Source organism: Punica granatum, chromosome 2, assembly GCF_007655135.1.
Source record: "Punica granatum isolate Tunisia-2019 chromosome 2, ASM765513v2, whole genome shotgun sequence".
Classification (NCBI taxonomy): domain Eukaryota; kingdom Viridiplantae; phylum Streptophyta; class Magnoliopsida; order Myrtales; family Lythraceae; genus Punica; species Punica granatum.
In genome coordinates this window covers 7,344,880-7,360,608 of record NC_045128.1, presented here as the reverse complement: position 1 = coordinate 7,360,608, position 15,729 = coordinate 7,344,880, and the positions used below count along the sequence as shown (strand labels likewise).

The 15,729-nt window shown below is 40.4% G+C and overlaps 2 protein-coding genes across 2 annotated transcripts; both read left to right on the top strand.

Annotated features, from left to right (window-relative positions):
• Positions 1 to 8,523: 8,523 nt before the first annotated feature.
• Positions 8,524 to 11,871, top strand: LOC116197525 (porphobilinogen deaminase, chloroplastic). Its single transcript, XM_031527693.1, has 5 exons — positions 8,524 to 8,926; positions 9,788 to 10,193; positions 10,674 to 10,880; positions 10,988 to 11,165; positions 11,397 to 11,871. The coding sequence occupies exons 1-5, from the start codon at positions 8,718 to 8,720 to the stop codon at positions 11,507 to 11,509; spliced, it is 1,113 nt and encodes a 370-aa protein (XP_031383553.1). The 5' UTR covers positions 8,524 to 8,717; the 3' UTR covers positions 11,510 to 11,871.
• A 634-nt stretch (positions 11,872 to 12,505) lies between these two features.
• Positions 12,506 to 15,474, top strand: LOC116193575 (pollen-specific leucine-rich repeat extensin-like protein 1). Its single transcript, XM_031522319.1, has 4 exons — positions 12,506 to 12,904; positions 13,649 to 13,746; positions 14,761 to 14,830; positions 15,157 to 15,474. The coding sequence occupies exons 1-3, from the start codon at positions 12,625 to 12,627 to the stop codon at positions 14,815 to 14,817; spliced, it is 435 nt and encodes a 144-aa protein (XP_031378179.1). The 5' UTR covers positions 12,506 to 12,624; the 3' UTR covers positions 14,818 to 14,830; positions 15,157 to 15,474.
• Positions 15,475 to 15,729: the final 255 nt, after the last annotated feature.

Below are 15,729 nucleotides of genomic sequence, written 5' to 3'. Positions count from 1 at the left end.
TCAATTAGGTTAAGAAAAATTGTTTAGGCTAGAATTGACAAATTTTGAAAAGTTTGGACTTTTTTAGATAATTAACCCTAGTTTTCAAGATTAATTTTCATTTATTTCATATTAAAAATAAATATATAGTTTAAAATTGTCATGTACACAAAAATGTAAACGTGTTACGAAGTTATTTGACCATCAACAATATTAAACAGTTTAATTGACAAAATAAGAAAAAAAATGATTATTACAACATAAAGAACGAAATAAAATAGAAAAGAACGAAAATGATGGAATTGAAATATTGGACCAAATACAGAGGACCAAATTGCAATTTTCTCTTTAAAATATACCACTATCAACCTACTGTATTGTTTATACAACAAATATTTGTAAATATGCTTTATTCCAAAAACAAAAACAAAAACAATTATAAGAGCCAAAGCCTTTTTTAAGAGCAAAGAATTTTCAGACGGAGAAAAAAAAAAACTCTAATCTTTGCACTTTATCAGAGTCTTTAAAAATTAATAAAAAGGAAATTTGTTTCACATACGCATTCCGTGATTTTTCCGTCCAAAATTGATAATTATGTTGACGTGATGCATCTATTTGGCAAACTGGTTGCAAGTGGCCATTCAATTGAACCTAATCTTTGCACACCATAACATTAAAATCGTCAATCTTTTTTTTTTTTAATTAGACGTGCCGTATTTTGACACAAAAATAAATGTTTGTGTCTTCTTAAGCAATATTCAATAATTGTGCCAAATTTAACACTAAATGCAAAAATTATATGTTGCACGGTGTAATTTTCACTCTGTACTTCTCTCCTCAGTCCTCCCGTTACTTAATAAATAAAGGTCTGACCTTATTAGATCCAAATTTTACTGATCGTGTGCAACATAATATATTTTTTCTTTCTTTAAGTCTATAATAAAGTATCGTCTCTCTGTTTCGTTTCCTTCCATTAATCTTCTTTACCTCCAACCAGAGGAGCTTTTTTTTTTTTTGAAATTCGAGACAAGCATTGCATTTTGTCTTATAAAAAGTTCTGTATACATCCAAACAACTCATGTATGGCTTGATTTCTTGACCTGTTTAGATGGATGGATGGATTCAAAGGAAAAGAACGAAGATGACTCGAATGGAGAATGTTTATTTCCAAGTCCCTTTGATTAAAATCGAAAATTCTTTTAGCTAGACAAGGAAAACCCCCGGCTGTAATGAGATATATTCAACAGACTTAAATGGAGGTTCTTACGGACATCGAGTAGATCCGGAATCAGTCGAAACCTACCCATTAGGGTTGGGTTCGATAGATCGTATTGAAAATAGGGTATGATCCGGATATTAAAATATGGAACCGATAAAAATCTGTTCTGATTTTTGCATATAGGGTATCTAAAATCGAAACCAGAACTGATACCCAGACTTAAATAATAATTTTTTCATTATATATATAGTTATATTTAGATATTTCTATATTTAAAAAAATAGTCACTAATTTTTTTAAAAAATTATAAACCTATGTCGACAATCTGTTTTCCGTGATTACTGATTATGGATGAGATTTTTCGGTTTTATTTAGCTAGAAAAAAAAATTACAAGTTCTAACATGATACTCGGAACCTATAGTATAATATAAGTTATAGATCGGTTTCGTTTTCAGGACTCAACAGAGTAAGATTCAATTCTAAAATCTTGAAACATGTCTCTTACAAAATAGGGTCTAGATATTGTAAAAAAAAAAAATACTCGGACCTCTACGCCCCTAGATTTAAATATACTTGCAAACGAGATACATTTGTGTCCAAGTCAATACAGGTAAAGATATCATTTGTCTGGATATGAGGTGCCTTTAACGGTCTCACAGCTAAAAGTAACGTCATACATCGAGTAATGCATCAATAGCTTATATGATATGTCAGTTGAGTTATATTATAAATACTTTAGGCCAATTGATCGGAAAATATGATGGGTTGAACCGGATTATAGTAAGCTCCAACAATGATAGCTATTGATTTTGGCCGACGCCTAACATTGAGTAATGAAGAAGGAGAAGGTGACGGTAAGCTCCCGAGCTCGAGTGAGAGAGTAAAATCGGCTGAGCAGAGAGTCAGAGACTAAGCATGTACTTGATAAAACTTAAATTTTAAGTGTTGAAAATTTAAAATGCTTAATTAAATAAGTGCTTAATTGATTTAAGCAATAAGCGTTTGGTTGTGTAAAAGTTGAAGGGCCGAAATCTTTTTTTTTTTAATATTTTTTCTGGAAACTCTGTTCACATTTTTGTTAAGCCCAAAGTTAGTCGTTATGCTGGATTTCAGATTGCCTAGATCCCACTGGTGTAGAACAAGGTCGGGGTTCACCCCATTATGTCTTGCTCATACAAGAGGGTTCATCTTGAAATAGAAACTCAATGTCTCGTATGGAAACCTCGGTGTATGCGAGCTTTCATTGGACAAAGTTGATCCTACACTTCTTTTTCATGTGCAACCGAAGTGATCGGAAAACATCACCGAGCAGAGGCGATGATTTATGGCAACCATTTCCCATGCTCAACCATATATGAACGTGCTTGACAACATTGGTTTTTGGCCCAATGCGTTCAATGGCTCAACTTTGTATCACTGCAGGATAAGTTCTAACTTGTTTTCGTTGCAGGATCGACCCCCCACTTCATCGTCATATCCCTATAATAATTTCATCGATGGCTTACCGGGGGATCTGAAACAACTGATTGCAGAAATAGGCAAATAAGATCAGGAGAGTCCTATCGGTTTGTCACCGGTAAATAATACCCTACCGTATGTGCGCACCCGAATTTCATCTCGTCGGGGCACGCGTGCGCGCGCCTATGCAACGCGGCTTGGGAGTGTCCACCTTCCCGGGGACGCGCGACAGACGCACGTGAGAAGGAGTCGCCACTTGCCATTTTACGACTCGAAAGTCGAGGGCCGGCAAGTTACCCGGATCTAGGGGTACGGGGTACACCTAATTGTTAAGGCATATGGTCTGCGAAACCTGAGGTTTCGAATTCGGGGGTTCTGTTACATGCGAGCCTATATCTCGCATGCCCTATCGGTACTCTACCTTGTCTAGGCTTGCCATTTTAATTTAATTACCGCTTAATTAGGTTCCGCTCATCTTACGCGTTTTGACACCGTAAATTCGAAGGAACACTCCGACCGTCCACTCTCCGACCGGGATTCTTACATGAATAAATGTACAACATAAATCCTTACATTGTCCTCTCAAATAAATAAAATACAAATTACAGCAACTGAATCCCGGTCGAATCGCGTTCGGTTATTATTCCACTCGTGCTCACCGTGTGGTTTGAAAAGACCGGAATTGAAATTAAGATGCGCTCAGTGTTAGGGGGGGTAGACCCCGTGATCTACGGTGGGGCGTTGGATCCCCTATGGGTCGCATCCTAAAGGATCGGGCTCGATCCGCATAACAAACAAGTGCAAGAATGTTAACAAGCGGACATAAATAAACAATGGGATCTTGTTATTGCCGAATTTACGTGAATTAACCAATTATTAACCGGGGTATCTTGGCATACAAATCCTACCCTAAAACAAACAAAGTAGGTACAAGGTGTGAATCGATCAAGGAACGCCTCGGGAAGGTATTTCGCATTTGGCATTATTTTATGAGGACCTGACGTACGTGACGTCTGTTGTCAAGCCTTGTGTTTGTGGGTTATTTTTAGGGTTGTTCTATGTTGTGACACTACGGTTGTTACAGGTTATTACCAAACATTGATTCCGCCTGTACATCCTAAAACCTAGTGCCTATCCCACTATTGCCCATTTTGTCTTAGCCGAGTATACAATTAATTCGGTATTTGTATTTTGAGCTAATCCACCCGAACTAACTACCCGAGACTATGCTAGAATAACAAAAACTCATCGGTCGGATAGGGCGGGCTATGCAGATGAACCTGCGCCTAGATAGGTAGCCATCCCTACCCTGATACCGCATGTTTCTCTTATTCTAACCCTAGGGGGTGTCGCTAGGTTGCAAATAGACGATTTTGCCCTCGAGATAAAAATTGTTTTCGGGAAAGAGAGATTACGCGGTGCGGGCCACCTCGGCCTGTGACCGGCGCTAACCGATCCCCTGGACCTTCCAGGGTTGTCAAGAACCCTAAAAGAGCCAAAAGATCGGTTAATCTATCCGGAAGTGATCTAAGAAGAACTTCCACGTCCAGACCTGAGTTTCCTGAAATCAGGTGAGGCCTCGAGTCAAGACGCGCAAGTCCTTCCTAGACATCCATGTCACATCGAACTACGTGTCTCGAGTTTTATAAAATTTGCAAGTTTTGAGAAGGGCACCAACGCATGTTTGCAACCTATCGACGCGTGTTACCGGTTTATTACCAATTCGTACAAAATTATTAGGGCCAAGTGAATTAATTAATCGTGTGAACGTCCAATTACCCCGTTAGTGAAATTATTGATTAAATTAATTAATGTTTTGCCAAATGCCCTAAATATTCGGGTTTCGGACCGTCGAGCCGATCATTGATGGACCGTCCGATGCGAATCCTAATTCCCGATCGCCTTAGGATTTAAAAATTAATTTTAAGTCGAGTTTGCATGATTAACCCGATTCATGAGAGGTTTCGATTTAAACGATAAAGCATTTTAAGCACAGATCAAGAGCATATCACCACATCAAGCACGGCGAACATACAAATTTACATAACCGGTGCCGCCATGATCATGATAAACACATACAAACATACACGCAAACACGATATTAACGAAATCGATAAAACGGCACCGATTCATGGAAAGCGGAAAATCATGCAAAGCACACACGTTGTCATGCCGTATACATATAATTACAAGAATAAAATATTTAAACATGGCGCACGCGCTGTCGGTCGGTGATCCAAGTAGGAAAGGGCCGGATGTCTTTGGAAAATGTTCAGGACTGATTTGAAAATTCCGAAAAGTTAAGGGACTGATTTGCAAATTCCGAAAAGCTCAGGGACTGATGTGAAAATTCGAAAAGTTCAGGGACTAATGTGAAAATTGCAAAAAGTTTAGGGACTGATTTAAAAATTCCGAAAGGTTCAGGACTGATCTGGAGATTCCGAAAAGTTCAGGGACTGATTTAAAATTTTCGAAAAAGTTCAGGGACTGATTCGAAGATATTAAAATGACTGGGACTTGAACCGAAATAATTCAAAATTCAGGGCTGATCTGAAAAAGGCGAAAATGACCCCGGGACTAAATTGAAACAACTTGAAAAGTTCCTTGGAGTGCTTGAAAAATTCGAAAAATTCCAGGACTGAATGGGAAATGGTACAAATGACTGGGACTTGGCTGAAAGGAATTTTAAAATTTGGGACAGATCTAGAAAAATAAAAATGCGTCCTCTGGACTGAAATGAGACAAAATGAAAAGTTCGTAAAATCGAGTTCGCAACAAATCCGATCACCACACGACCCAATAACGCTCATTTCACATCATATTCGTCCAAGCAAGCATTAATATTCAGAATCGGAGCCCTAAACATGCCACTAAGTCGGAGATTTACCTAGTTCGGGAAGTTGAGGGGTGATTCTGTAAATAAAAAAAATAAAAAAATTAAGAATTCGCCGGGGAGTTGGGCTGCTGAGGGAGAATTGGGCTGGACTGGGCCCTTGAGATTTGGACTGGGCCGATTGGGTTGTTGGGTGCTGGACTGGGCCGTAGGTGGGTCGGGCCGTGCCGAACGGGATTGTTGCTGGGCCGGGCTGGACGGCTACCGCTGGGTCGGACCGAATGGCTGGGCTGCTGGGCGGTTGGGTGGCTACCTGTGCTGGCCCGGAGAGGAGGAGCCGACGGTTAGCAAAAATAATGAAACGAAGGAGAAGAAGGGAGGCGGTTCGGGGCGGCTCGGGTGGCAGCTCGGGTGAGCTGAGGGCCGAACGGGGAGCTGAGGGAGCCGAGGTGAGGGAAAGCCGGAGAATGTGCGGAGGGAGGCGTGAGAACCGGGATCCGAATTGCGGGGGTTCGAGATCGGGAGCTGCGAGCGTCCGGACCGAACGGGCTCCGGGTTTCCGCGAAAAATCGAGCTGCGGGCCGTGAGCTATGGGAGACCGCGTGTGAGTTGAGGGATTTTTTTCGTGACCTCCCGGCCGAACTGTGAGCTGCCGAGAGAGAGAGAGAGAGAGCGAGCGAGCGAGCCGAGGTACGGGTTTTAAATGAGAGAGACACAGAGAGAGAGAGAGAGAGAGAGAGAGCCGAGGTACGGGGAGGGGTCGTTCGCTGAGGGGCGACCGAGCTGCGGGATCCCGAGCCGGGCGAGGAGAGGGAGCCGGTTTGGTAGTTTCCGTGCGAGCCGGAGTTAACGTGTGCAGAGGAAAACGTTGGAGTGTGCAGAGGAATTGGCGTGTGGCAGGCCTCTGACGCCGCGCGGTCACGGGCTCGGGTTCGTCGCCGTCCAGGAGCGGAAGGAGAAAAGGAAAAAGAAAGAAAGAAAAAGAAAAGAAAGGAAAGAAGAACAAGGAAGAAGAAGAACAGGAGGAAGAATGATGAGAAGTCAGGCAACGGTCAGAAGTCGTCTGACTTCTGACCGGCTCTGACTTTTGACTTTTTTTTTTTTTTTTCGAATTTCAAGATCGACGGGCGTACAAATTTAAAATCTCGTCATCTTGATCGGACGTCGGAAAATAATTCGAGACCACCATCACGCTCCGAAAAATTTGATGATCGATATTATGCGATGAAAATATTTTCAATCTCGAATTTTGTCTCGAATTTTAAAAATTGACGTCGATGTACGCGAAATTCAAAAACGTCCCCAAATAGTATTATTTTTTGAAAAATTATAAAATTGGTGTTAAATCAAGAAAATATCATTTTCAAAAAGTCGTGAATACTCAAGTAGTTAATTGGAAATACATCCCTCACGGGTGGCAAAAACGACGATTCTGCCCCTCTGAAGCCGGTGGACCAAAATTGGGTGCTAACACCGTATATTGCTGTAATCAATTCTATTAGCCTTTTCTTAGTGTCCAAGCCACCATGTTGGAAGCAATTAACTGTTTACCAATTGATGCTCATGGATGATGTTTCTCTGCGTAGCATGTTCTTATTTTATCTTATATTCAGGTCGCATTACACATGATTAAATGTGGGAACATGAATTTTGCCTTCTTCTTTTTCTTCAAGCAGTTCTAAAAGGTAAATACTTAATGGAATTATCAATATATCGCCATGCACAAATCTCCTTGATTACCGAGTAAACTTCACCTTTTTGGAGTGGCCTTTTCTCTCTCTCTCTCTCTCTCTCTCTCTCTAATGTTTTATCCCATGACTGTTTGTGCCATTTTTCTGTGGTAGACACGAGCAACCGAAAGGGGGGTAATATCAATTATGATAATTCTAACAGAGATAGTGGCGAGTGTTCAGGCTCTGCTAACGACCCAGATCATGGGGACTCAATACTGGAAACAGGGCAGGAGGATGTTGATTGAATTGAAGAACTACTTGCTTATGCTTGCGAGTGTTGACATTTCATTAACGTTTTTATAGGCTTATATCTCTGTCTGATCAAAGATCTATGCCTTGTAACCAACAAGTTACTTAAATGACCATCTGTTTCAGAGTTTTTCGCATGATTTTTCTATGCATTATCTAGTAGATTGACCTAATTTTCGCATGAAAATAAGCCCATGCTTGTAAAAAAGACGTAGGTTTGTTTGTTTCAATTTAATCAAATACTTATTTAAAAGTTAGTTATAAATTAGTCATAGAGGAAAATGAATGATAAAAAGAGAGAGATGAGGTATGTGTGTATAAACTACTTGATCATTAAGTCAAAAACTACATAATGAGTTAAAGTAAAAAAAAAATGACTAAGTCATTTTTCACTTTTTGATGCCTTTGACTTCTCAAAATGCATCACCTCATCCTTATCAATCCTCCCATATTCTTATACACTTTTTTTCTTAACTAACTAAGTGCTTAATTTTTAAGTATTTAATTTATCAAATGCCACCTTAATCAATTCAACTTGTCTTAAAAAGATTGATATAAGAAAGAAAATGAAGAGACATTTTCGATTAGTTCCAAGTCCAGATTATTTTTTGGCTTCAGGTACCCAAGCACATTTCAAGAATGATGACTGCGTTGTACATTTTTCATACGATAATAGACAGACACAGTAGATATAAACTATGCTGTGGGAAGATCATAGTGCATGACAGAATGACACGTGTTACGAGACTCAAATTTTATTTACAGGTTTAGTTAACATATATTACTTCTAATGGACTAATATTGTTATTTATAATTTAATTACGTTAATAATTTAAGATATGTAGTGATACAATAACATAATAAATACACAATTCGACGCAGGTGCCGTTACACTAGTATAGATAAAAATTTCAATATGATTCAGCGGTGCTTCGTAGTTAGAATAGTCATTTCGCATATCGATCGAGTAAACTTTTAATCCGGAGCATAAGATGGACCAAAATGTAAATCCGACACGGTACGATAACATGAACTGGTGAACTCGAACCGGATGAAGAGAACCGAAGGGAAATCCAACAGAGAGAGAGAGAGAGAGAGAGAGGTGAGCCCCGTAATCCCGAAATCTATCCACCCACTGACCTGTCCCCATTTGACTCCCTTCGACGCTAATCCTTGTACCCACCATCTCCTCCTCCTCCTCGTCCTTCAGATTCACTGCGCTCTCTTTCTCGCCGTGTATCTGCAATGGAGGCCCTGTCTTCTTCGCTGTCCCTTCGACAGGGCATCTGCAATGGTGGGTCGGTCTCCGTCTTCGGTTTCTCCCCGAAATCCCTGAGCTTCCCTGCTCGTGACCCGAAAAGGCGCGGCTTTGGGGTCACCAGGGCCTCCGTCCTCGTCGAGAAAGAGACCCAGGAGGCCAAGACCTCGTTCCTTGTCATTGGCACCAGAGGAAGGTACTATCTTTATTCTTATGTTCAATCAATCTCTGGTGAATTGATCAAACTTTGCTTAGATTTTGCTTGATTTAGTAAGCTCTAAGCTGCTCCCTGCGTTTCGCTTCAGTCTGTTTGATGAAATGCGTCAGTGGAGTGCTTAATTTTGTTGATGAGCTGAAAATCTGCTTTGACTTTACCTGAATTTCACTAGTTCTCGTATTCTGTCAAGATGCTGCAGCTGTCTATGATACGAATGACTGGTCTTTCACTCCGTTGGTGCACGTTCACCTGCTTATCATATGGGTTGCAGAACCCCAGTGCAAAATTTCAGCTAAATCATTGGACTTTTCTCTTTACTTCTGAGAGATTATCTTGTTATGTGACTGAAGTAACTTACCATGGATAAAGCACGGGATAAGGTCCTACTATCCCACATTTTTCATTTTCATTGAGATCGTCTGTAGCAATGTTAAGGGACATTTTGGTCTCTGATGACTATTCCCTATCATAAGGACTCCAGTAAACGAAAATTAGGAGCTTGCGTGTGACGATCTTAGTTCCTTACTGGCTTAATCTGACCAGTAGCCTATACATGAAAAGAGCCACTAGCATCATATGAAACCATGGAAAGCGTAACAGGTTCTGATGATGAGTTGCTTGAACTTTTCTGTTTCCAAGCACAAAGAATGAACTGCATTCATTTATTCTTAAATTCTTTTCAATGATGATGCCAGTGTTGCTTTCAAGTTTCATCGATACATATTCCTGAAATATGAATGCAACGGTTTCTGTAGTTTCAAGAAGATATATTGTTCTGTATCGTGATTGATCTCTTTGCCATCTTTCGTGACTATTTGTATGGATTCTCTTTTAGGACAGCCCACTAGCGCTTGCTCAAGCTTATGAGACAAGAGACAAGCTGAAGGCTAGACATCCTGAACTAGCTGAAGAAGGGGCTATCGAGATAAAGATTATAAAAACTACCGGTGACAAGATTCTCACACAACCGCTTGCTGATATTGGAGGGAAGGGATTGTTTACTAAAGAAATAGATGAGGCTCTGATAAATGGAGAAATCGACATTGCTGTCCATTCTATGAAGGATGTACCAACATATTTACCCGAGAAGACAATACTTCCTTGCAATCTTCAAAGAGAGGATGTGAGGGATGCATTTATTTCTAAGACTGCCAGTTCGCTTGCTGATCTTCCTGTGGGAAGCATTATTGGCACAGCATCCCTGCGGAGAAAATCACAGATATTACACGGATATCCTTCACTCAGTGTGAGTCTATATTGGTTACATTATGATTCTCAACTTCTTGAAGCCCTGATGAAATGTTTTCATGATTGCCGTAGGATTCAGTGAGTTTTACTGATTAGAAAAAGAGAAAAAAGCAACTCTCAACCATGTACAGCGTGGGAAAGTTTTCTTGTGGATCATAGAAAACAAGGCAGAGTTTTGTTGTCTTCTCGGTTTACACGCTCAAAATTTTCTCTTCTGTAGAAGTATGTCTTACTATTGACTGTAGCAAATTTGGGAGAAGAAAAGGTTTCTAAGTATGCATACCCACAAGGAAACTAGAGATTCTGCCTAACTAAATGGACTGGCACTGCATTTTGCTATTTTCTGGATAGAAAATTCTAATATACGTTGTACTTTTTTGATATTGTTTTCCTACCTGGGCAGATTTAATGATTGCGTTTCATGTGTCTTTTCATCGCTTACTAATTTATCAAGATTTGGGCTTGGTTTAACTTTCAGGTACAGGAGAACTTCCGAGGAAATGTTCAGACACGTCTAAGAAAGCTTGATGAAGGAATAGTTCAGGCAACACTGCTGGCATTAGCTGGACTTAAAAGGCTAAGCATGACAGAGAATGTGACTTCCATTCTCCCAATCGAGGATATGCTTCCTGCTGTTGCTCAAGGCGCCATTGGAATTGCCTGCAGAAGTAATGATGAGAGGATGGTACATATACAGCTTCCTGAATTAATGCTATTTCAATGTTTATATTGTAATTATGGAAATTATTCTTCTTTTTCTGATGGTCCACATTGACATCATTGATTTTGAAGGCTGATTACTTGGCCACACTGAACCATGAGGAGACGAGATTAGCAGTTTCTTGTGAGCGGGCCTTTTTGGAGACATTAGATGGTTCATGCAGGACTCCAATTGCAGGATATGCATGTAAGGATGAGGGCGGAAACTGTTTATTTAGAGGGTTGGTTGCCTCTCCTGATGGGACCCGCGGTGAGTACTCGTTTAATGCTCTCTACATGATTGGCTCATTGCTTGCAGATAATTTTCTAATTCGGCAAATGGGTGTTTATAATATATTATCATTTTAAGCGGATCATTGTTTTTTACCTTGATTGCAAATTAAGATAAGAGTCGAGTACATGGAGATAAGCTTGTAGTTCTTTTACTTAGAAAAGTCTTAATCTGTACTCAAGGTTTGCTATTTGTTTGTTATGATTATAGTCCTTGAAACGTCAAGAAAAGGACCATACACGTACGAAGACATGGTTCTGATGGGAAAGGATGCTGGAAAAGAACTCCTATCGAGGGCAGGTCCCGGGTTTTTCGATTCATGAGAAGTCTGAAGATCAAAACTAGGAGGAGAACTTGGACACAGTTACTTTACCACTGTGGGGTTTCCCCACCGAGTTTGCTGGCGATCTGACCCTTCTTTCTTGCAATCTTAAAGGATGTCTTGTGTGTTGTAAACTAGAAGCTGTTGCTGCTGATTGATTAGGGCATAAGTGGAATGTTAGAAATTTTTGTTCCCTTTTCCTTTCGAGCAAGTTGAAATGTTAAAATTGCGCGGATCTTTCTCCGTCTTGGCAGGATAGCCACCGGGTTCTAGGCATTACAAAGCGGCTATGAGGATCTCCTATGTATCATTCAAAACATGTATGTTTGGGTAAGTTCAATGGAAAATAAATTCTTGATTTAATGAGAATCTTCTATTAAAAGTTTATCAAAAGGCTGCAAATAAAACACATTATTAAGTCCAGACTCCAGAGTACAAATAAATTTTATTATATTACTTGTGTTCTGAACCAAAATAATTAAGTTTAATAATATGACTAGATAGATACATACCACACCCCGGAGCAAATTGGACCACCAGGTTGATATCAATCTACTCCTTGAAGATTCTGCCCGTTTCAATAGACCCTCCATAACTTCATTTCATTTCCAATTCAGCCCCTTCGTCTTGGAAGCATTCCCAATTCCACCATCAAAGTTATTTTCATATACAGAAAGACATCCGAACAACCATTGATATTTTAGTGCGACTGGATCTTCTAGAATCGATACCCTACACAAACACATCTCAATTTATGATTGATGAATTGAACACGAAGAAGATGCTTGAAATCAGCTAAACCTCTCTCCCTCTCAGATTTATCTTGGATACAGACAGAAAAACAAGAACATGGAAGCCCCACCACCCATGATGTGGGGACTGGGGCAAGTGAAACATGCGATGGGTTTAAATGAAACCAAAGGTAAAATTCCGGGGGTCAAAATGAAATTATCCTAATGTAAATCGACATTATTCCGTTGAACTGTGACAGAGACAAAGATCTGACCAGTTGCCTATGCCTTCACACTCCCTCGCTCTCTCTGTTTCTCTCTCTAAGCTTTCCGTCACTCTCTCTCTCTCATCACTTTCTCTCCGATTCCCTTGGCTTTTCAGACAATGCCCATCAACACTAAGGACCCAGTGCCGCCGCCGGTGATCGGCAAAATCGGCCCTTACACGGTCTTCATGACCCCACCCTCCACCCCCAAGCCCCCAGAAGGGCCACCAGAACCGTCCCTCGATTCCCCGAGTAGCCCTGTCCAGCCCCCAGTCCAGGCTCCCCCGCCGCCGGTCCAGCCGCCGCCCCAGCAGTTCCAGAAGCCGGTCCCTGCTCACCCCCTCCACGACGGCTCCCTCTCGGGGTACTTCAAGAGCGCCGTCACGAAAGTGCAGAATGGTGAGTGAGTCTTGCTTGAGCGTTTCGCCTGTGCATTGATGAGCTGATGTGTTGTCCTGTTGAGGCTAAAAGGATGGAATTTGCGGAAAAAAAAGTCCTTTTTTTTTTTTTAATTTTACATTTTCTCTGTTTTAGTAAAGATGAATCACCCCAGACATGCATGGTCGGGTATTTTAAGGTAAATCATGGGTTCATCTTGTTCTGTTTTCTCTCTTTCATTGTTGGAATCAAAGAAGAAAGCTCGGAAGTTTTCGGCATTGGTCCCATCGGGCCCAATCCCATAAAAAACGTGAATTTGTTAAGATCATATGCAGTATTACTATTTATTGTTTAAACTGTACCAAATTTGACCAAATCCAAATCCAATTGCGAATCCATGATTTTTCCAAAAGAAAGATTTGCAAATCGGCTTCACTTGTGATGCGCTGGTGAACGGTGAAATTTTTGCCATCGGTTTTGTAAATAATACTCTGCCTTCCGATTCTCGACGGTACCTTGACAATATAGTCACATTGTCACTTGTGTCACTGGAAAATTAGCAGAATCATGTGTAAAGTTTAGTGGGGGAAGCTCTTTGCTTTTCCTTTTCATTTTCTCGGAATGCAATTTCATTGAGTTCCTGCCGTCAGAGTGTGTGCCAGTAAATCGGGGTCGATTTCTTGTGTTTTTATGCAATATTCTATCCGACACTGTCACACTGTGGAAAATACTATAAAATTTTGTTATTTGCAATTTTCGGTGCAGCTCATTCAAGCTTGGATGACCATTTGGCGCGTTGGTTTGGGCTTAACCAGTCAAAGTACCAGTGGGCATTAGATGATTATTACAACAACAAGGTGTTGGTAAGTGGATGCCAGTCCCCTGCTATTGATTTTGAACATTCATGTTCTCTTTCGCATCTATGGTTTGTGATTTTGTTGGTTCTCATGTAGAAGCAGACAGTAAGTTCGGGCTGTTCATTCTATTTCCCCCCACCCCCATTTTAAGCTGTTAAGAATTTCGGGGAATCTGAATAGATTCTAGATTCCTATGTTTTGCGCATCTTAAGCAAGAAGTTTGCAGATTTACCTTCAAGTCAAGGTAATGCATGAAGCGCCGTGCTTGATTGTGGCATTCTCATGCTGCATGAAACTGGGTTTTTTTGTGAGACAACTACTTTTTTTTTTTGTGTGTGCTGTTGGGTGAGACTCGATTTATTTCAATAAAAGCGCTACGGAATATTAAGACTGAAATATATTACCACTCTAACATAGATCCAAAGGGCCATTTGGAATTATTTTGCGAGTGTTAATTGTAAAGTGTTTTTAACATATTTTTGGAAACGTGTTTGATTAATTTCTGAAATCCAACATTTATGACCTGAAACTGGCAATCCATGCTGGTGAGCTGTAAATGGGGGTGAAGGTGCTAATGACGGTCGCTGTTGTTTGGTGGAAACACGAGGTTTTCTAGGGAAACATAGAAAAATGCTTTTCCTTAAAGTTGTTTTTCAAACCAAGTTCTTGAAACAATTTCTGCACAGACACAGCCAAACACCGTAATATATGAACAGATTTAAAGTGTTACAGGAGGAGGCATTAATTATCTAAAATCAAACATGGAGTGGAGAACATATCATTGACATTGTCCTTTTGCTATTGTCCTGTGCGAGAAAGTGGACAAGATGCCTATTTGAGTCACTTTTACGTTATTCCTGATGAAGAAATAGATCAGAGATGAAAAGAATTCATGCTTTTCAGTCATATGGATTGCCGTGCTTGTATTGATCATGGTAGTGTATTGTGACTTATTTCAGTGGTTGCTTTGGGTGTGTATATGTACATGAATGAAACCTTGACCTGTAAATGATGCTGTAGGAAAAGGAAGGTGGCAAACCTAAAGAAGTATCTGCTGCCAAGCTTCAGAATGTATGACATGCTCCTGCAGGTAAGCGCAGTATACCCTTTCTTTTGCTTAAATCATGCAGACCAGCCAGTCTTTGATCGATATTTAAACAACGTGCTTGCATCTTGAAAAGTTACAGATGACCCTGTAAATCATGACAAACCTGATGCCTTTGCATCTTTCAACTCAGTGTTGTGTTGCAAAAGTGTACTCCTAAGACTATTTTCACTTGAGATCACTTAAAGTATAATGTTGCTATAAAACATCTGCGAATGCATGGGCTTGAAGTTGTAGTTAGCTTCCTTTTCTTCGATTAAATGGTATGAAGTTGTTATCCCGAGTACTGAAATTGTTAGATTGGTGGGCAGAATCTATATCAAGCGCAGGTTCAACTCTTTGGGGTTCTGTTATGGCCGATTGGAAATGACATTTTATCCCGGAAATGACTCAAGCTCCAGATACAACTATAAGCCGCTCTCTCTTCCAGATATTTCTGTCAATATATGCAGATCTCTTTCCCTTCTCCTAATTTTGGTTAATATGGTCAATTCTTGTAATTCTGTTGCTCTGAATGAATTATCATGAGCAGAATGAAGCTCGCTGATGAGAGAATCTGTTGGTCTTGTAAAAGATTCCGCCCCTTCTAATTAATGTTAGTATTGCAATTCCTTTGTACACCTTGGCAATGAACATATGTTGTCGTCTCAAAATTTCCGTGGTGCAACCATGTGAATGCTCTTACTTTCTGGGTTTGTTTCCCTGGAAAAATTAAGAACAGGAAAATTTTTTCATATGCTTTTAAAGATCAAAGTGAAATGTCCCAACATTTATGGCTACATAAGGGAAAACGGGGGATGGTTTCGGGGCACATCACTGTTGGACTTGGATGGGATCGTCAGCAGGGGGCCACTGCCCAGATCGACTGTCGGGACCACGAACCG

Coding starts and splice junctions, on each gene's coding strand:
- LOC116193575 (XM_031522319.1), top strand. CDS start 12,625: ATGCCCATCAACACTAAGGACCCAGTGCCGCCGCCGGTGATCGGCAAA. Junction 12,905..13,648: donor CGTCACGAAAGTGCAGAATG/GTGAGTGAGTCT, acceptor TTTTCGGTGCAG/CTCATTCAAGCTTGGATGAC. Junction 13,747..14,760: donor ATTACAACAACAAGGTGTTG/GTAAGTGGATGC, acceptor ATGATGCTGTAG/GAAAAGGAAGGTGGCAAACC.
- LOC116197525 (XM_031527693.1), top strand. CDS start 8,718: ATGGAGGCCCTGTCTTCTTCGCTGTCCCTTCGACAGGGCATCTGCAAT. Junction 8,927..9,787: donor GTCATTGGCACCAGAGGAAG/GTACTATCTTTA, acceptor CTTTTAGGACAG/CCCACTAGCGCTTGCTCAAG. Junction 10,194..10,673: donor ACGGATATCCTTCACTCAGT/GTGAGTCTATAT, acceptor TTTAACTTTCAG/GTACAGGAGAACTTCCGAGG.